Source organism: Cariama cristata, unplaced genomic scaffold (genome assembly GCF_000690535.1).
Source record: "Cariama cristata isolate BGI_N322 unplaced genomic scaffold, ASM69053v1 scaffold33804, whole genome shotgun sequence".
Taxonomy (NCBI): domain Eukaryota; kingdom Metazoa; phylum Chordata; class Aves; order Cariamiformes; family Cariamidae; genus Cariama; species Cariama cristata.
The window spans coordinates 1-21,732 of NW_009614129.1; the positions used below are offsets into that span (position 1 = coordinate 1).

Here is a 21,732-nt window from a genome sequence, read left to right on the forward strand (position 1 = left end):
CTGGGGAAAATCCTGGGGCAGTGTGGAGTCGTTCCTTGCGAGTCTGTCCGGGAGAGCACGGTACGCTCTCCGTAACTGCAAGACTGGGAGAGTCAGGGTGTTGATGGAGCTGGGCAGCTGTAGAAAGGAATTTTCAGTTGCAAGAGATTCCCGCTCCCCCTCCCCCGCCCCCGTCAGTGGTCTCTCGAGCCCACTTCTGTGCCCCCAAGTTGTCTCTTGCTCACAGAGACTCCCAGCCTGTTTGCTGTGTAAGCAGGGAGCTTATCTGCTTCAATGCTGTTTGTCCTCCCCTCCCTGAGCCTTTCCAAACTGGGCTACACTGGTCAGGCAGGGACTGGGAGCTCCGCAGGAGTGGCTGGGCCAGGGGGGGGGGGGGTGGGGGGGCAAACTGGGCTACACTGGTCAGGCAGGGACTGGGAGCTCTGCAGGAGTGGCTGTCACAGGTGGGGTGCTGATGGGAGCTCCACAGGGGTGGCTGTGGTAGGTGGGGTGCTGAACTGCGGGGCAAGAACAGCAGAGCTGTGTTCCTCAGCTGAGGTCTGGGTTTAACCTACAGACTCTCCCTACAGCTGTCTCCAAACTAAACTTCTAGCTCAGAAGAGAAGCAGAGGGCCTTTGGTAATAGCCTCACCTTTACTTATCTACGTGTATGTTGCTAACACAAGTAGAGAAGTCATCTTTTTTCAAAGCTGCAGGAATATGTGTTTAATACTTGTGAAAATATACTGTTTCTTAAAGAGAGCCTTTAGAAGACATCAGGGAGACCCTTGATCCCAGACACGTGCAAGGACCTCGACTGAAATTTCAGTTTCTGTTCCCTTCACGGGGCTTGGACAGCAAAGTTTGATAGACTGTTTCAGGTACTTCCATGTTTCTGTCTTGCAGAGGTATTCAGGAAGGAAGGGACAAAGCTTGAGTGATGTTTTATTAAAATCAGTCTAAAGCCTGAAGATTAAAAATTATTTATGTCCTTATGCCTTACTCGTACAAAAGTAACTTTGAGTTCTTTAATCTAGAAAGTTTTCTCTTTCATCACTCTGATTTGTGACAGTATTTCTCTTAAATGCTATTTTATCTGATACACATATCTCCACTAATGTAGTTTAGCCTAAAGGAGGATGTTTCAGTAAGTAAATTATAATCATCTTGCCAGAAATAAATTTAGCAGATATGCAGCCAAACGGGTGAGACTGTGGGTTAGTTCCTGAAAGCACTGGTTGAGAGAAGGGAAGAGACCAAAGTAACTGTAAGAATTTAAGCCTTGCAGTGTGATAACTGAGGTCATCAGCTCTGTGCTCTGTCGTATTCCCATCTGTTGATAACTTTGGACTTTGGCCATTTCTGTAGGGTCTTTTGTTAATATATTATGTTTTGACAAAGTGTGTTTCCCTAGGGCTTGTTTCACCTTTGGGACAAAATGTTTGGTTAACAGTTCACAGAACTTGTGCGGGGCAGGTCAGAAAAGAAAGCAAAGAGGAGATATTTCCCAGGGCTGTGAACCCACATTACTTCTGCACGTGGTAATTGAATCATTTCAGACTTCCTGACCTTGTCGGCTTAGTTCTGGCCACGCAGTGGTTTGAATAGAGATGCCCTTCCCCAGCTTCCTCTCTCTCTTTCCAATTTGGTATTCCGGTTGCAGGAGCGGGGGGAGGGCATCTTCTTGCACAGCATATCCCAGCTCTCTAATCTCAGACCTGCTTTCTCGTTCCTGCTTATCTTCCGTCCTTGAGAGCCAGCCCCAGATCTCCACTGGGAAAGGCTGGACTCGCTGGGTGTTGCAAGAACTGCTGCCTCCCATGGGAGCAGGTGATGCATGAATTACTCATGCCCGTACAAGGCCATGTTCCCAAAGCTTCTTGCTTTATTTACGTTACTGATGCTCTTCAAAACAAGTTTCTTTTATATTTTGAATAGCAGTCTTAAAATTTGGGCAGTCGGGGGCCAAAAAAAAAACCCACAACATAAGAGTTAGCAGGTTGGATTACTCACCAGCTGCATGTGTCTCTTGATCTGCTGGCCACCTGGATGCAGCCCCAGATAGCTTGTGGTGATCTAAGTGTGAAGGAGCTGCCCTGCTGCAGTGCTGTGGGTTTGTTCTGCATGCGCCTGGACCAAAGGTTTCTGTGCTCTGACACTTCGGGTGTCAGCTAGAAACCTTTGGTTACAGTCTTGTGAGCAGCATTGGCTGGGACTCCAGCCTTTCCTATTTCTGTACTTTTCAGTTAAAACCTGGGCTCTCTAAACCTGCGAAAAATAAATAGGACTGCCAAGGACTAATTAGTGGTTAAACTGCTCTAACGGGCTTAAAATTGGTGAAAAGTGTGGATGTGTAGTGTCTTTTCCGGTACTTAATTTCAATGAAGGTGACATAAGCTGCAACCATCTAAGTTGCAAATGGAGTGAGCTGCTAATTGCTGTAACAAAAATACAGCATGTATCTGTGCTGAATTTGTTACTCAGTAAAGGATCAAGGGCCTCGCATTCCTCCATTCCTCTTGTGTAGGTGTTCAGTGGATTTGGGGCCAGCTTTACGTCAAGTTGATGCAGAGTCATGCTTGCTTGTAGTTTACCAAAGCTCTTGGGCTAAGTCTCTATTCTGAAAACTGAGTGGCTCCCAAATATGTATCTAAAAGCTTGGAGTACAAAGCAAATTTATGACCAGAATCTGCCGTTAGTACAGAACTGTAACAGTTCAGGGTTGTCTTTGTCCAGTGCAAAAAAGATTGTGCCTTTTAATATTTATTATTAATATTTAATATTTATTTGCAGATGGAATGTCAAACACAGCTGAAGGGGTGAGGACTAATGACAGTAAATTTCTTTCACTTGTGATCTCTGGGAAGTGTACATCTTGGGCATTTTTGGGTTTAAGATTTTGCTGGTGTAGTCTTGGCAGCATCCCTGTGCAGTGGAGGTATGACTTGTCTAGCCAAATGACTTTCTTAATGGTGCAAGTTCCTCGACTTCAGAGGCTTTTCATCTGTGTCAATGTATGGGGCGAAGATGTGACTTTCTCTTCAGGTTCTTAAATTTTGGGTGGTGCTTGCTTTATTTTTGGTCTAATGTTGCTCACTTCAGTTCCTTTTCTAGCAGTGCACTTTTAAGCTGTCCTTTTGCCTTACTGATTTATGTTGCCAAGTAAAACCAGTAATACTCTTGTAGCACTGTTGGAAAATAAATTCTTCAAGCAACACCTTTAATTAAATATTTGCGTATGGAGTATCTTTTATCACTTTAATACTGCTATTAGAAAAGTGAACTGTTTCAGCTCCTAGGACTGGGATTAACTGCTCCTTGGAAGCCTTTGCTTTAAAGGGATCCAGACTCAAAATTGATTATGTTCGAAAAGGGAGAGGGGAGGGCAGGAAAAGTTTGCTTGGATTAAATGGCTTGGTTGAACTTTCTTCCCATTTTAAGGAGAAACATTTTGTACAGCAAAAACTTTCAATGTGGAGAAATTGGTGTGTGCATCACAGACAAACATGAAGTATTTTTTAATCCTCTAAGTTATAATGTGAAGCAATTTTTAATGATCTCAGTTAAAAATGAAGCAGAAGAACAGGTGGGTAGAATAGCTTTCCTAAGATCTTCCTTTGTTGCAGTTTAAGAAGCTGGATTTCGTGACACTAATGAGCAAATGAGCTATTTCAATTGCTGTTGCAATTGATTGCATTGAAATTGTGGCACCACTCTTGTGTCTCAATTTGAGTTTGCCTCTGGTTCTTTTTGTTGTCAGGACTTATCTTTGCTAAAATCTAGTTCAGTATTTTTCCCACTGTGATCGTTAGTTCAGTCTGCTGTGGGTGAAACAATGGCAGCTGTAGGTGTTTCAGCTCCCGCGTGATCCACGGCTGTTCAGAAAACCAGTGGTCGCTCAGCCTTCTTCCATGTCTGAGGCAGTGCCCACGGAGGGAATACTTCTTGTTGGACTTTGCTGCTATGAGAGAGCAAGGAGAAAAGCCATGACTCCAAATCATTCAGGAGTGTTCTTAAAAAATGGCAGGTACAATTGCACGTATTGCTGAGACTGAGAAGCAGTGAAAGCGTTACCTTCGTGTGCTGTGCTCTTCTTACAGTACTCAAGACTCGCTATGTTGGCAGAAACCCCTTGTGTACGTGGCTCTGTTGAGAACGCTGTGATTTTGCTGGGTTGGTTTGTTTTACCTGGATGGAAGTGTGGCTGGAATAAGCTGTCCTAGCAAGACTGTGGTTTGGCTGGTGCTTACTGGGGCCACTCAAAGAATGTTTTGTAGGTGCTGCACACAATAGAGAGACATGTAGAGTTTGTAGCGTCAAAGCAGGCATAAACTGGATCTAGTGTAGAGAAATATGTGCTAGAAGAGCAAGTATGAGAAAATTGGCATGATGAGATACTGTGTCCTGTTTTTTATGATAACTATGTTGCGTGCTGACTAGTAGAGGGTTAGAAAAAAGCTAAACCCTGTTGCAGTGCTTATACTGTTAAGCTGTACTGTCTTGCACATTTCTGTTGGTGGAGGTAGCCGGCTGCCTTTCTAGGTTGTAGGTAGTGAACTCTGGACTGTTTTCTGTATGGTGGGAATACCTTACCCAAGTGCTAAATTATATTCTTCACACTCTCTGAATTTCTACTCCCCTCCCACTCCTCCACAAAAAAAAATAATGAAGAAAATGCCAGCTGCTGTTTATGTCTAAGATAAGTAGAGTGAAAAATGCAGAAGAGCTTCTTAAGTCAGACTTTGAATACCTGTTTTTGCAGGTGTCTAGCATTCGTATTTGCCTTTGAAGTCCAATTGTTAATGTTTTATTTCCATTTATAGGCTTCTTTATTTTCAGCTAGGTGATGCATTTAGGTAATGCTTGGGACAGATATGGCTAAGGGAAAATTTGTTACAGTCAAGTAAGTCAGAATGTAAATCAGAATCGATTGGATAGAGGAGAGGGGCAAAGTCCATTTCTGAATTTAAGAAAAATACAAACTGTTGTAAAATACAGGATGTTATGTACTTGGTGAGGCTGGGGCAGTTTCCGTGAAACATCATATATTGTGTGTGCAGCTGATGCCTTCCTCTTGTGTTTCTGGATTCTTCTACCTTTGAATTAATATTTTTATTAATTCTTAGTTACATAGTGAAGATGAATAGGTATTACTATGCAGGCTTTACACTCGTGTAGTCTCAGATATATCCTTACTGCACACTTTGAGATGCAGGTTTTTAGTGAGGAAGGGGATTTTTAAGGTGATTAACTTGTGTCCTGCTTTGATATTGATTTGTTAATGCAAAGATAAACACTGATTATAGAAGCTGATGGTGGTGGTGTCATGTGGAGTGAGCTGTTACTGTAAATATAGAAGAACCACTTCACAGAGTAAGCTGTGCCATTCTTTATCTAGTCAGAGAATCAAAATTTCTGTGGCAGTATGTGCATTGCTGTTCCTTTAAGGGGAGAATTTGTGTGAGGATGTGAAGTCTTCAGAGTGCCTGCTAACTTTTATTGCACAAGAGTAAGCGTTCGCTTTGCACAATGCTGATGGAGTCGAGTACCTGCACATTCGTGTTGACTAACTTGGACTTCAAAGTTTTTTGTTTTTCAAAAGCCTTTTGAGGCAAGCTAGTTAGCTGTGGTTGCTCTACAACGTGGGTATTGAGAGAGATTTAACCTCAGGCTAGAGAGTCAGAAATTACATATAGGGAGAGTGGGCTGGATGGGGATTACCTTTTTATTGCTTTACCTCAAGGGAAGGTAAATGAGAAGAGCCTGTTTACGCACCAAGCCATGCAGTTATTGCTGCTTTTTCCTTTTGGTGCAAGTGAGAACGTCCTAGGGAATGTGGGATTGTGTTTGGAGGAGGGGTGGAATTTTAGATAGGCATGTTGCCTGAGGAATGTGCCTTAGTGTTTTGCTATTATGTTACAGTCCAGATAACTCTGAATTAATTTCCCTTATTCTTTCAGCTGTTTTTCAAGATCATAATGCAGCAGAAAAATGAAAAACCACAGAAGACATTTGCTTTGGAAAAGAAGTCAGTTGCTGGCCCAGTCTAGAAGATGGACTACTGGATTTGGGGAGCTAAGGAAATACTGCTTCCAAAAGCAATTTTTCCTAGCTAAGAAGAAAAGACAGAGTGCTCAGCTAATTGTGATCTTAAATCACAACAAACCGTACAGAAGACTGCAGTGCAGAAGGAAGGCACTTGAGCTCCAAAGCAGGGGGGCTCCTAATGTGCCTCTAAATGCAGAAACCTGTCAAAAACCTACTGTTGAACCATACAGCTTTCCTTACAAAACTACTGAGAGCAAAAAGATCCTGTCCCTATTGCAAAGCCGAAAGCCCATCTGGAGAAGCAGTAAGAAAACTCAACAATTAATCCTTTCAGAGTGAAGCTCCCTTGAATGAAGAATTTGAAACTGTCGCTATTCTTAATAGCATCTCTGTCAATATCCATGATGTCTCATGTGGTACGCTGGATGGTGCTGCCTTACCTGTAAAGAAAGGTGGTTTTGTATATAGCGGGGAGGAGAGCAATAATGGTGAGGGCAACACAGTCCTAGTAGTTTAAACAACTATAAAAGGAAATGCTGTTGCAAAGGGAGTGGAATGGAACTTGTGTCCCCTTGACAACTATAAAGAGGTCCAAATTTAACCATCATACTGTAAAAAAGAGATCTTTATTTATGATGCATAAGAAGCTTTCTATGGTTAGGTTTCGGTATAGAATTCTAAAATCCCCGGAACTCCGAGCAAGAGGCAAAACCTGCAAATTGAGAAAAATCAAGCCAAGGTGGGCGGAGGAAGTTACAAGGGACCATCAAGAGACTCTCCAGCGGGATTTTGAAAGTAGATTGTGTAATTGGTTTTCCTACTGGAAATCTAAAAGTAACCGTCTTTGGAACCGGTACAGCTTATCAGATATGAACAATAATACACCCAAATCTTTAGGTGTGGAGAACGAAATATGCGCACCTGAGATCTGCCATACACAGGATGCGTTACTGTGTGCTGAGCTGTGTCCTGAGGAGCCAGAATCCGGTGGGCGGGATGGCAGTGTGGGTGCTGTCCCACCAGAACTGCATGCTGGAGCTTCACTGGAGGCAGAGACCTCGCACCAGGTGGAGACCAACGGGACTCTGGCAGAGGATCATTGCTCTGGCATTTTCGTCTCTGTGACAGGAAAAGAAATTGCTGTTTCAGGTCAAGATGACACAGAATCTCCTGAGGTTATGGGTGTAGATGGAATGATACTGTTTCAATCCTCCTTGCAGGATTCTGATGTCAATGACAATTTTGCAAATGGACCTTTATCCATGGAGCTGGCACAAAATGAGGACAGCTCTAGCCAAATGGAAGTAGAGGGCTCTTTAAACCGGGACGTTTTTAGTGCAAAGTTACTAGATCACCCTTACTGTAAAAGTCCCCTTGATGAGCCTTCACCAGAAAGCACAGGACTAAAATCAGGAACTCAGAAGGGAGGCAAAAGGAACAGTCAGAAGGCTTCCCGGGTGGCTGATGAGCAGTTGGCAACGTGGCTTTGTGGTATACCTTTTACATATCTTAGGGCTTCCAGGAGTTCCTGAAAACTGCTGGATGTATCGTGGAGTTTATGTGTTGTGTTAATTCCTTTTATTAAAATGGTTTCTTATTGTGAATTGTAAGGGGTGCTTAGCATAACACTTAATGAAATGAGGCTGCAAGGAGGACAGCTGCATGAAGGAAGGACAGATCAATGCTTATCTGACGAGCTATTTTGAGGAATAGTTGAATGGTGCCTGTGCCTCTTTAGTTTTAGAGAATACAGTGTAATTTAATTGGAATCTTTGTGGAAAATTGTTGATAGACATTTTAAATGTCTTTTATCATGTGGTTTCAGAAGATCATATGGAGTTAAAACTTCCAGTTTCTTAAATGGTTGACAATTGTTACTCTTAACTTGATTTTTGAAAATCCCTATTGTTCTAATACTTCCTTCCAGCCTTATCCTCCCTTCTCTTGCACTGTCTTAGACTGAAACTAAATCACTTAATGAATCTCAGGTTTTAATAGCCGAATATTGTTCATTGTCACTTAGTTTTCTCTATGATTGTTCATAAAGTAGGCTTAGTGAATCTTACTAGTCAATGTTTTTTAAAAAGGCAAGACTACTCTTAGCAAAGGTTCGGCAAAAAGCCTTTGAGATTTTGCTCAGTGCTGAGCATGCAGTATTTGATAGTCTCTCAAAAAAGGTACATGGTAAAAATAGTAATTGGTGTCTTATATATAGCAGCTTACTATAAACATGGTAAAGAGCAGTAAGCTAACACGTTGTGCTCCCTAGTACCATTAGTATAATCTTCACGTTCAGTGGTGGTCTGATAACTGAAGTCTTCCTGTTGAGAAACTGGCGTCATAGATTCCCATAAATCTGAAGCTGATATCAACCAGCGTTAAAGGGATTGTTTGAAGCTTGACATGCTCTGATTTTTCTGCCCGCCTCTTTGTCCTTCAATTTTGCAATTGATTCTCTAAAGCAAATCATGAAGAAGGAGACATTGAACCTCAAAAGGTGATTTAGCTTTCCACATCCATATTTGGAAGTTAGTGTGGGATGCGTTTCTCTATGGCTGGCTTGATGTGATCCAGCAAGGACTAGGTGCTGTGTGGAAACTGAGAGAAACCGCAGTGAACAGACCACTTCTGCAATGGAGTTTTAAAGTTTGTCCAGCAGAAAAAGGGATGTAGTCCCTCTGTAACAGTCAAGAACCAAGGCTGTATCAGGGTGACAAAGGTTAAAGTTTTGTGGTCTGATAGGCAGTCATGTTCTTGTTCATGAGAGGCCTGATTAACTTAAAAAAATAAAAAGACAGCAAATGTGCTAAACTTACCCACATGTGACAATTTTAAGAGGATTCTTACCTAGCTTCTGCATGAACGTAGGTGAGACCAGTTTCCATTTTCTTCAGAGTTGAGTGTTCCTCTCTGAGGATTGAAGCCAAGCCTACGCTACATACGTATTCATACTGATAGTATAGCCATTCTGAGTTTTCTCAGGTGAAAAGCTGTAAAAAAGAATTTTCATTTTGGTGTAAGTATGTACAGGAGCTCTTGTCTGTTTAGGAGTGTTGTTAATAATTAACCGCACCCTAAAAGATACTGTTAACCTGGCAAGAGTTCGTAGGGTAGATCCATGAAGGAGATACATGTTAGGAGTGCTCTGGGGTTTTGAATTTCTCTGCAGCAGCTGAACTCAGATGTTAATGGGCTGCAATATTTAGTGCATTCTGATGTGCTATTAGGTATCAAACAGAGCTCCATGGTAAATCCTGTTCATGATGAGTGTCTGATCTTGCAGCATGTCTGAACTTTGTATTTTCCTCCTTGAGTTATTCAGTTACGCCAGCCCAAGTGAGGTCAGAATCTAGCTAGAGGTCTCCTGGAGCTCTGCTGCTGTTAGTTGTAGCTATGAGAACAATCCTTCCTCTGTGTGTATGAATAAAAAACTTTTAAAAAAAGAGAATAAGGTACGCTTATAAGCCCCATGCATTGTCTCTCTAGACTTCTAGCCAGAGTGAGAAATACCTTCCCTGACACAGCCTACTAAGATATAACGGATAAAAGTTCTTACGCAAATGAGTGGCAGAGTTGTGAGGAAGGTTATCTTCCCAGGAAGAAAGCTTCCTTGTTGTCTGATCTCGCTCTTCAATCCTGCCTTCCTTCTGTCGCACATCCAGGTGTACTTCTTGCTGTATCTTCACTGCTTTGCTCTGCTATTTGTGTTTTCTTCTCGGTCTCCTGCCTTTCTTTTTTTATTCCTTTCTTACTGCTGTTCTTCTGGCGCTTTTTTTCTGTCAGATGTTTCTCTTGTATTGATTCTTCCCATCCTGATCTTTGAAACTTTCCAGGAAATATTTTCAAAGCCTTAGTAAGCAGAGAGCTGAACTTCCACTGCACTGTCCAGTGATACTCTCTGCCATCACACCCTGGCAGAGAAGAGTCCTGGAGTTCAAGTTAGTGCAATTTCCCTGGACTCTGATCTCAGATCCAGCTTTCTGTATACAGAACACATGTTTTCTGCTGCATTTGAAAATTCATTTTCAGAAAACTGGACAACTTGGTCTTCTTTTCTCTTATTCACTAGCAAGTGTTGAAATCCTGATTTCCATTCTCTTTCATTCTCAAAGTGGTTTTGGGTGCTTGGATGGGATTTATGTCTCCAGTGTTCCATTCTTGTGTCTGAGAAAAGAAGAAAAATCTATTTCCTAGTTTTTTTAATTCCTCCAGCATTCATCTCTTCATTATTTCCTAGTTAATATTTTTTGTTTCTGGTGTTATGGCTGCCCAGTGCTTTCCCAGGCAACAGCAGGCTGTCGTGGCTGTCCATGTCACCTTAAATGCCATCCCTAGGATACAAGGGTAAATGAGTTAAACTTGCTGAGAGTCTGCCTGGTGTCTTCCCTCTTCGCTGCAGTGGCAGCAGAGGAACTGAACAGACTGCAAACACTCTGCCAACCAGGGCTGCTTACATTTGAGGAGAGTAATTCTGCATGCCGTAAGGACAAGATATACTGGGTTTTCAATGAAAGCTGTTGCAGAAACTGATGGCTTTTCATGTTGCAGTAAAATTATTTAAGATGCTGATTGAAATAGGCAGGGGGACAGACTCTCCCCGTAGCACTGGTATAATTAGTTTGGTGTAGATATGTGTATATATGGCAAGAATGGGGGCTGATCTTTTCCTGCAAAGCTGAGTGATCAGATTCCTGTTTTTTTATTTTTGTCCTCTTTCCCCTACCCCCGCTTTTATTTAATGTTGCCAATTTGAGCTTAGTTTTCTTAAATATATGCTTGCCATGTGTGGTGCTGTGGTGTTGGCTGGATGCAGAATGATTGCTGCTCATACTTGGAAGAAATGACTGCTTTATTGGTCTAGTGAACTCAGAAGGGTGTTTTTGTATGTTTGCACTTTCATTTTTCTGGTATATTTAAAGGATTCCTAGATGAAGTTATGAAGAAATATGGCAGTTTAGTACCACTCTGTGAAAAAGATGTCATGGGAAGATTAAAAGAAGTCTTTAATGAAGATTTCTCCCATAGGTGTGTAGCAGTATCAAGTTCTAGACTTTGTAAAGGACAAATTGCTTGCATTGCTACTGCACGCTCCAAATCTAATACCTAGCAGAACCGAAGTCCATTTGACATGACCTTGATGTATTTTTTTTTTTCTGCCTTTTCAATCCTGTTTTAGAAAACCTTTTATCACCAGGGAAATCATGAAGTACCGGGAAAAACATCCAAAAACCTCCGCTTGCAATTTCCGAGTCTTCTATAATAAGCACATGCTAGATATGGATGATTTAGCTACACTGGAAGGCCAGAACTGGCTGAATGACCAGGTCAGAGATGCTTGGTGTTTATGTGCTTCCTTATCCATTTTTAGCCCGTTTGTATTAGGTTATCAGTTGTTCACCTTCTGCTACATTATAGGTGGACTATCCTTACTTTACATTTGAGAAGTAAAAGAAGTGGTGAGCAGCTTTTACAATGGCAGGTGCAATAGTAGTGGTTACAAGCCTGGAAGACGGGAGGTGTCACAGCTAAACTGTTTCCTTTTGAAGAAATGATGTTGCACTATTTTGAGAAAATAGTGGCTACCCATATAGATTTTAACATCTTTCCCCATCCCCAAGCTTGAGCAGATTACAAGAACAGCAGAGTGAAGCAGGAGGCGGTGGCCCACAGCCAAAAAACCAAGAAGGCTGTGGTGCCCAAGGCATGCACCAGTAGACTTAAATTGAATTAAACTGCATTTCAGATCGAGGCAGACTTCAGGCAGCCAGTTACAGTCTCTCTCCGGGCCAACCACTATTAGTTCCAGCGTGCTTGTCCTTCAGACTACAGCAAGATGTTACTATAATTGCTCACCTCTTCATTGCTGTTTTAAGTGTGAAGGGTGCTATGTTTTATGGGAACTTGGGAATTTGGGTTTTACAAAATTATTCTGTACATATTCAAATATTTACTAACTCTTACAGATAATTAACATGTATGGTGAACTCGTAATGGATGCAGTCCCTGAAAAGGTGAGGATTGTTCTTATTATGCAAATGTATGTAATGAGAGATTGAGAGGGAAGGGTGGAACACTGAATATTTGAGATACAGAATCGAGATGTAGCTGAATGATGTTCTGAGTACTTCTATTATAACTTGTTGCTGTCTGCTGCTCAAATCTTCTTCCTTTCCTGTGCTAAAATACAGTTTTCAGTGCTGTTGCTCTTGTTTCAGGAACTTACTGGATTAGCTCTGCAGGTGGTCTCTGTGGTAGGCTGATGTTACTGATGTCCCTGTAGAAGACAGGTGCCCTGTTTTCGCCCACCCCACTCTCCTTTTTCCCCTGGAGCTTTCTGTCTCCAGCTTGTCTGCTTATAAAGTGCTTTATCCATGCCCTTGCTCACCAGTCTGGTGTTTCAGCTGAAATTTCTGACGAAGATGGATTTTTGCTGAGATGACAAACCATTAATGGTAGCATCTGAACCATGCACATGGCTGCTTGCGCTCACCCACCTTCCCACCTCATAGCTGTGGGGGCCGTAACAGCTCAAACTGTGTCAGCTGCCTGCCTGCTGAATGTGAATGATGCAGAGCTGCTTGGTTCCTTGGCACTGTTGACTCCGCAGGACTCTTTGTGTGCATCCTCGACAGAATGCTTACTGCTTTCCAACTGCAGTGTCTAACTGTTGGTGCCAGTTGAATAAAAGAAAGCAGAAAAAAAAAATTCAAGAAAACAGCCCCCCACTTCTGTGACTAAATTTGCAGCAGTGGCAATTATAAAAAGCCATCTGTTTACTAGTAGAACTGAACAATTTTCAGGTGAGACCACAAAGGAAGAACCAAACAAACTCATTTTTAGATGAGCTTTGCAGAATGTAACTCTTAAAATCTTCAAGCTTAGAAGAAAAATTGCTTTGATTGGTGGTGACGGTGATTCTTCATTAGTATTCTCTGTACTTCCTGAGTGTGTGCTAGGATTGTGGTATTGGAGATTGTATCTGTTTGCTTGTGTCTGCTTTTTCTTCGTAGTGCATAATTGAAATCCTCATGGGAGGTTTTGTGCTGGTACCTCAGAATGTGGTTTTGAAGTCTGTTGGCATAGCTAATGGGTGTTAGACTGTGTTTTCAGATGCTGAACGTTCTAACTTTTTTTTCCAAGTAATAACTCAAGCCTTCTACCACCTCTGCACTAGCAGAATTATTAAAAACAGATGTTGCAGATTTCCATTTGTATTAATCTGTTCTTGTAATTGCAAGAAGCTAAGCACAGGGAATAATAGTGTTAACCTGGAGCTAAATAATTTTTTTGACATAAGCCTATGTTTTTTGCCATAAATGTAAGGTTTTAGTTACAAAATGGACGTGGTATAACTTAAAAACACTTTTAAATAGCAGAATATTGTTTTTTTCTGGAGCTGGTCATAGTAGTTGAATACAAATGATAGTGGTGTTGGATTAAATCTCATACCTATTTTGATCTCTCTTTCTTTTTTTGTGAGGCTCAGAGCTTCCAGCAACTAAAACCAGAAGTTACTCCCTTCACCACCCCTCCCACTTTGCCAGTCCAGTGTTCTTTTCCTTAATCCTTGTAAAGAACAACAAAAAATGTAAATCCTTATCCTGGTGTTTTTCTCCCAAGTCTGTCCCCAACAAAAAATTAAACATGATATGCCTGGAGATACAAAAGTGTAAATATAAATGCTGCAGTGCCTCATATCATGTATTATAGGCAAATAAGGCTTGCTTTATTTGTTTACTGAAGAACAGCAATAGTTTAGGCCTGGCAAAGCCTCTGTTTGTCCCTACTGGGGTTCTGTTTCTAAACCTGCATTAAATATTGCCTCATTGCAAGTTGTTTTGTATAAATTATCCTGGGGGAAGGGGAACAACTATGCATGTAGATTACTGTTCTCATTCTTCCTGTCTCTCTTTTTTAGGTTCATTTCTTTAACAGCTTTTTTCATAGACAGCTCGTAACCAAAGGATATAATGGGGTAAAACGATGGACTAAAAAGGTATCCTTTAACTCTGTGTCATCAGTCCTCTGTTTTTTTGGGGCTGGGTTGAGTCACTAACTTGAAACTGGGTTACAGTGTGTTATCTGCAAAGGATGGGTTTGCAAAGGAGCTATACAAAGTGGGGAGAAGTTAATAAAAATAGTAGGGGTGGCACTATTCAAGTTCCTATGGTTATGTTGTGAACATGTACTTTGAATGGCTTGATCTTCAGTGGTAGATTATCTCTTTGTGTATGTTCATGCAAGCTGTTAATTTAGCTGCAAGAAACGTCTCTTACTGCTCCTGACAGTGCCAGGTACACTAATCTATGGGAGAGCAGACTTAGTTCTGCTGCTTCTTTTAACTCTAACTGGGATTGTTAGATACAATCAAATTGTTATTCCTGAGTAACACATACAGGTAGTAGAAAGCAGAAATTAAAGACCCGTAGTTAATAATCCAAACTGTTGTTCACATGACAAGAACAGAATTCACCTTGCTTTCCAGAACCCATACCAGATCATGGGTTGTGATATTTTTTGAGGTAACTAATACAAAGGGCAGTGTTCTCTCTCTCTTTTTTTTTTTTTTCCTGTGAACTTTGCCCTTTCTAATATAGGAGATGAGGCAGGACTAATCAAGGACCATGTTTGAATGTATGATCTTTCTGCAGAAGCACTTAAATAGCACACATCTGTGAAATGATAGAGATGAACTCATTATCCAAATATAAAATCGATTCATATAATTTATTAAAATCTCTTTAAAGAGAGACTGAATATTGGTGCTTAATATTCCCAGATTTGGTTTTTTTTTTTAAATGTTCTTTTTTCTCCAGCAACCTAAGTTTTGCAAAAAAAACCCAAAAGTGAAGGTAGATTCTGAACCTGTATTCCTGTTGCTGCTGAGGAGGGACCAGATGAGAGCAGGGCAGTTGTTCAGTCATTTACACTTACATTCCTGAAGAATCTGTAAAGCAAGAATGAGAACTAAGTAGTTTCTATTGGAAGGATTCAGTACATGGCTTCGTCCTGTGATATCATCATAGAATGGTTTGGTTGGAAGGGACCTTGAAGATCATCCAGTGCCAACCCCCCTACCATGGGTAGGGACAACTTCCACTAGACCAGGTTGCTCAAAGCCCCATCCAACCTGGCTTTGAACACTTCCAGGGATATGCAATTAAGGGGAACTCGTTTCTGCTTTTCAGACACACCAGAGTATTTTACCAGGTTTTATAAATGAGCTCTCCTGGGATACAGGAGGCCAGAGCCTAGAAGGACATGCTTTTCTGCATCTAGCTGCAGTGGTTTCAAAGCTCCTGATTGCATCTGTCCCTTCTGGCCACCGATCAGATTGGCACTCCTGCTCTGATCCACTGTCATATCAGCTAGCTGACTCTACACTCACTCACTGAAGAGAATCTGGGTTGCCACCGTTCTTTCTGTACATCAGGTCTTGACTGAAGACCCTTCCAGCTTTTGGCTGCCTCTTTCCACTCTGCTGCTGCAGGTTTGCACGCCTGCGGTAATCCCACAACTAGGGGCACATGAGGACCCTTCAGTTTAGCAGGTCTCTGCTATTGCTGGACATCACAGAAGGTGTAGTTCATTTATCTTATTCCAGTTTTCCTTTGTGGGCTCAGCTTGTTGCTGGCTGACATCTCTTTGCTTCTCTTCAAGAACGATGGATCGTTGTGTAGCAAGTTTGCTGTAATCTGGTCAGGAAGCAGTTTCTGCGGGTGGGAGCAGGGATCGTCAATGCTTGTGACAATCAAAGTACTGTTGTGAGCAAGGCTCGGCTGATAACTACTGTGAATGCTCAGACCTTTTTGTGTCTTCAGCTTCCCACTGTTACTCAAAAACTACACTTTTCTTTCCTATAAACGACCTGCCTTTACCAGTAGTGCAGCAATTATGTACTGTTCAAATTGCACAGTGCTAAAAAAAAAAAAAAAGAGGCAGCATAGAAATCTCCCACAGGATGAGTTCATTTAGTTCAGTATTCTATTTTTGCTTATTTTCTGGACTGTACCACCAAAACCCCAGCAATTAGACACCCGTTTTGAGAGGAGCTGGGAGAGGGAAGATCATGAAAGGCCCTGGTTTGGCTGGCTTCCAAAAGCATAAGGGCTCATCTGCCGCACAGACACTGGGGGTGTTGCATCTGATCTACTTGTTCTGTACTTTAAGACCTTCTCCCTTGTTTGCTTGCCTGTGACCACAGTACATCTGCTACAAAGTTAAGTTCAAGAAAGGATGAATCTGCTCTGCCTTCACCCCCTCCTTTTCTCTGTTCACCAAAGCATCATGTGCTGCTTCTCTGCCTTCCTCTGACAAGTCATAGAGCCTGTGTTACAGCAGAGGGAGTCAAAAACTGCACCAGCTTGCTGGTTTATGGGGCGTTTGTAGTCACAACTGCTTCATCTGTCACCTGTCCATGATGCAGCTCTGATAGAAATCAGTGGTCCTCACACTGCAGGAATGTCATTACTGAAAATACATAGCTAACCCAAAATGAGACTCGATTGTATTACCATCATTGCTTAAGAAATCCCACTTCGACACAGATGTTAAAGTGTAACACGAGCAGGAGTTTGCCACAAATACAGCGGTGGCTAACTGGTACTGTACAATGCTCCTTAGCCACTTACTGGGCTGCAACTGGTTTTTTTTTTGTGCCTGCTAATAAGTTGTGTATGAGATAAACGTGCGGAATGTGGTGGGTGAAAGAGTGGAGGGAGCAAAAGAAGACTTCAGTTACGGGGTGGCAGAGAGGAGGCTTAGATACGATTTATCTCTTGCTTTGCTGTGTTCTGCCTGTGGAATTCTCTCTAATATATATTGTTCTTCTTGCCAGGTGGACTTGTTCAAAAAGACTCTCTTGTTAATTCCTATTCACCTGGAAGTCCACTGGTCCCTCATTACTGTGAACATCCCCAATCGAATTATTTCATTTTATGATTCCCAAGGCATTCATTTTAAGTTTTGTGTAGAGGTAAGAGTGGCAGCTGTGTTTGCAAAGTTTGAACTGTTTCACTAAACAAAAAAACCCTCCTTTTTCTGTTCAGCCTTAAACTTTAAATGCAGCATGTCTGTTGTTGTCCTGCCATGTATGAAATAAGAATCAGCTTGTCCTGTTGAGCAGTCTGAAGCACAGACCTCAAGGGTCACACCAGAGCTGGGAGTTGAGGTCAGATTGCCTGTTGCCTGATGAGCCTGACCATGTAATCGGCATACCTTTTGTGGCTCTGTCTTGTCGCTCCCACAAAAAGCAGGGGCTCAAAGCCAAGTGCCGCAGGGAAGCAGACTAGCCAGAAGGAGAGTAAAGGCAGTTCTTTTACCTGTTAAGGGACTTGTGTTTAGGAAATGATAAATTGTGGTCCTTTCTGGGGGAGGTTGCCTGGGTGAGAGAACAGGACTGAAGATGCTGTAGTGTTGCCCAGTGGGGTTCACGTGTTACTGTGCTATTAACAGCATGTTGCCTTTTTCCTCTGTCTGCATTGGTACGGGGTGTGTACCTCTGATTATAACCCAACAACCTTTTGAAGCTGCAACCTGAACACTGGAGTTAAATTATCAGTCTTCCTGGTAAAGAGCAGCCAGGAATTTTTTGCTGGGACTAGCAAATTGTAATGACCCTCTTACAAAAGCTAATTTTGTCAACTTAATTGCTTGCTTGATGCAGCAGCCCTCTACTTTTAACTGTGTGTAGTTGTTGGCTTACAAAAGAGTAGTAATTATTGTACCCAGGAGAGTTCCCAGCTAGGACTTCTGAATGAAGATACTAGTTTCCTGCTGGCATTTGCTAAGGATGAAGCTAATGTTTGTTCTGGGAGCAAGAGACCTCATGCTCTTCAGCTTCTGAACTTGCAGCATAAACCAGGGGTCCCTCTCAGCAGCCCTACAGTCTCTCCTGCAGTCTTGCAACGTGGCCTCTCCCATCCCGCTCCAGGCAAGGCATTTGCACTCAAATGTCTCACAAACGTGAGACACTTTTTTTTTTTTCCTGCCCTTTCTAGGGGAAGGAGGCCAATACCCAAAACTCCACTGTGATCCACCCACTAAGGTGAATGTTAGCGTGCTAGAGTGTGTTTAAATTGTGCTATAAACCACCAGCCTGTTTGCAGAGAAGTGGAAGGATTTGCTTAACCCAAGACCATAGGCTCATTTATCTTGCTTCCTTCTCTTCACTTGTGTCAGACTATTTTTTCCTGTATGTCACTAAAACTCTCCCTGGGGCTTTGTTGATTCGCTACAGAACTCAGTGTTTTGTATTGAGACTCAGGCAGGAAAATGCTATCATACTGAACGTCAGGGTCTTGGTGTCAGCCAAGTAAACCGGGAGAGAACACATACCAGACTGCACTGTGTGTCTCTGCATGTCTGAGAGCACTCTGACTATCTGCCTGAGTGCCACAGCTAGTCTAGTAGTAAGTATACCAGTGTACGGTGGGGCTGAGGGATGTTAACACTCCCCTTGATATACCAAAATGAGCCTTGATGGTATGGTAGAAGGCACAGTACCCACCAGAGCTCATTTCTTTACCTCCAGATCTGAGCTCAGCTCCTAATGCCTCATACTTGCCTGAAATTTGTCCTCATTGTCAAAAGGATACCAGCAAAGATGTCAATGTCTGTCTCCTGTCGTTTAGCTGATGAATGATATTGCTGCTTTTTTTTCTTTCCTTTTTAAAGAACATTCGAAAGTATTTGCTGACTGAAGCAAAAGAGAAGAATCGCCCCGAGTTTCTTCAGGGTTGGCAGACTGCTGTGACAAAGGTAAATGGCAGCACTTTGAGCCCTAGAGTCTGACTATCTGGGCGATTTTAGGAGGCTGCTTCTAAACCCATGTTTGTACAAGTAGTAGGTGGTTTTATACTGACCACGTGGAGGGTGCTAGGAGTGACACAGGTGGTTGGTTACACATGGGAATTAGAGCTCTGTCGCTCATTCAGCTCCCACCAGGTCTTTAATACTTTCTGCAAGTGACTTGGTGACCTGAGCCTAATCGCAGGACAATTAAATATCCATGCAGCAAAAACCTGTAGCTGGTGCCCATGTTGGCACAAGGTCAAGGACTGAACAAGCTGGAGACTCAGCTTTCTTGCTTCTACCAAAAGGACTGTTTTGAACTATGCCAAATGGGTGGGATTTGGTGAGGGAGAGAACAGGTGCTACTGTCTATATTTTTTATTTGCTATGAATAGAGGGCTTTGGTCTCCAAGGCTGTTTGTGGCACATTGCATTTGATCACAAGTAAACAAAGTCTGGCAACAATAAAAGAGAATAACTTGTGTGTAGTGTAAATGAGGGGAATATGTAGCCATCCCATAATGGCTCTAAAGATATAAAACAGGTCATTGCACACTAGATGTACTCCCAACAGCTCCCTCCTCACACAAGTTTATTTTTAGATGCTGGTACAATGATGAAATGTTTCCTCTCTGCACTCATGCACACCCTGTGCGGTCAGAGTTTGTCTTCCTGCCTTCTGTGAGGTAGAAGATCTGGGAGCTGAGGAAAAAGAATTACTTTTCCTCAAATGCCAGAGTCATAACAGCACTAGTGAGTGGGGCTTTCTAGCTCTGCATGTCAAAACTGAGCATGTTTGAAGAAATAATGAAGATTGAAAGTTACCCTTGAGACTGCCTTGCTCAGTCCTGTCACCTGACTATGTATCCTCTTCGTGTTCTTTGAGACCCTTTGGTGTGGCTGGGGGAGGAAAGCCACTGCTGGTAGCTTGGATGCTGAGAGTAATCTTCCTCTAGGCCTATGTGACTTTGCTGATATAGTTTGGTCCTGTGTGAAGTAGATAATGCTGTACAAACATTTATTTAAACTAATTGAGAAGCTGTTCTGTGTAGGTCACTAAAAGAAAATAAACTTGAAAGAAAGATTTGTAATTTGTTTTCTGTCCTACACTATATATTTTTCTAAATGTTAGATGTTATTCTAACAAGGTGTTGAGTGTCACCTTGCAAAAGTTGGGATCAGAATAAGTAATTACAACTCCAGTTTCTAGTGCTGCAGAACAGCTAGCTCTGAGAACGAGGTAACTGATCGTTATGCTGAATCTCCTTTTGGACTTTAAGCAGGAGTTAGAGAATAAAAGGATAGGTAAAGGTCTAACATGTCTCTTCTGGTTTCTTTTCCTTTTAGTGCATTCCACAACAGAAAAATGACAGTGACTGTGGGGTTTTTGTGCTCCAGGTAAGAGTACTACTTTTTAAAAATTGGTGTCCTGTATTGTTCATATAGTAAATGTACTTTTTTTCAATCAAGACTTTTCCTTTTCCTCAGTACTGCAAGTGCCTCGCCTTAGACCAGCCTTTTCAGTTCTCCCAGGAAGATATGCCCCGAGTGAGAAAAAGGATTTACAAGGAGCTGTGTGAACGCCAGCTAATAGACTAATAAAATGCAGCCAACCTAATTTCTCTGGCATTTCTGACAAGTTGCAGCTGGTGTTTGTGTACTTGAATTTCTGAAAACTTCAGTGAATTTTGAGTGATTCTCAGCTGAGTGGTGTGGCCACTGTTGTTACCTCAATTTTTTGACAAGCTCTTTAGCTGGCAGAACATAACAGAGCTGCCATAAAATATTCCTAATGTCAGTTTGATTCTCTTATGTTCTTTCCTGTATTTAATATTTATTATCTCAGCATGCATATAGGCAAAGCATGCAACTAAAACCATAAAACTGTAGATTTGGTGCACCTTTGAGATGTAGCTAGAAATGACAAATACAGGTGAATTTGTCTGGAAACATAAAGATGCATGATATGTTTTCTGATGCAATAATGCTTTGAATGTATCAAAAAAAATCAATGCCATAAAAAGAACAGCTAGAACCTATTTGATAGTTCCATTGTCCCTGTTGTGGCTGTATAATACTGATTTACCACTTTTTAGGGTGGCTAAACTCATCTATGGATTTAATTTGTGGAGACCCCTTTTTTAAATAGTTCAAGTTGCTAATAAAGTTTGTTCTCTTAACGTTTATCCAACTGTCATTATCAGCCTGTCCCTATAGATAAAAAGCAGCCTTTGCACAAATAAAGCTTCAGCACTTGTCTGTATAATAAAAAGTACAAAGGTGTTCAGTCAGTCAGATTGATGGTATGTTCCTATATGCTGCAGAAGTCTCCATGATGTGTGTATTAAGGAGAATTATAAAGCTGGCCCTGAAGAGTCACAGCTTAGATACTAAGATAAACTCCTTGGCTGTAACTGTTTAAATCTCAGATGGCTTTGAGTCATTTCTCAGTTCCATAGTGTGCAGTGAAATGTACCATTTCGGCATCTCTCCCTTCAGCTCTGTCTTCAAATGAATTCCCTTCAAGCTTGTTGTCTTTAACCTCCCATTGGCTTTTGCTTTTATTCAAATATAAATTAGTTCATTTCTGCTGCATCTGCTGTTTGATTGTCTCAAACATCCCTAGTTTTGTTTGCCTTCAGTAGCACCGATGGGTCTGGTTGGGAATAATAGCACTTGTGGTGGGTGCTGTACAAACATAACAACATTATGTCATTCTGCTCCGGAGGAGCGGGAAGCTGTGAGTCCAGCACGGAGCTTTGCAGAATTGCTGCCCTGGGCAGGGATGAGTGAGAGCAGAGGATCTTGAGTCTTCTGGGTTTTCCCTTTAATCTATAAACTGTGATGTGCTCCTAGCTGAAGAGAGCTACTTTTGTTTGAAGAGACTGTTGTATGGGACTGCTACACCAGCAA

At 41.9% G+C, this 21,732-nt stretch overlaps 1 protein-coding gene across 1 annotated transcript; it reads left to right on the forward strand.

The window, feature by feature from the left end:
- Nucleotides 1–6,560: 6,560 nt before the first annotated feature.
- SENP5 (SUMO1/sentrin specific peptidase 5) lies at nucleotides 6,561–21,414 on the forward strand. Its single transcript, XM_009699295.1, has 9 exons — nucleotides 6,561–7,518; nucleotides 10,947–11,052; nucleotides 11,204–11,351; nucleotides 11,991–12,038; nucleotides 13,946–14,023; nucleotides 16,865–17,002; nucleotides 18,703–18,786; nucleotides 20,167–20,217; nucleotides 20,308–21,414. Exons 1-9 carry the CDS (start codon nucleotides 6,561–6,563, stop codon nucleotides 20,416–20,418), a joined length of 1,722 nt encoding a protein of 573 aa, XP_009697597.1. The 3' UTR covers nucleotides 20,419–21,414.
- The last annotated feature ends 318 nt before the right edge of the window (nucleotides 21,415–21,732 follow it).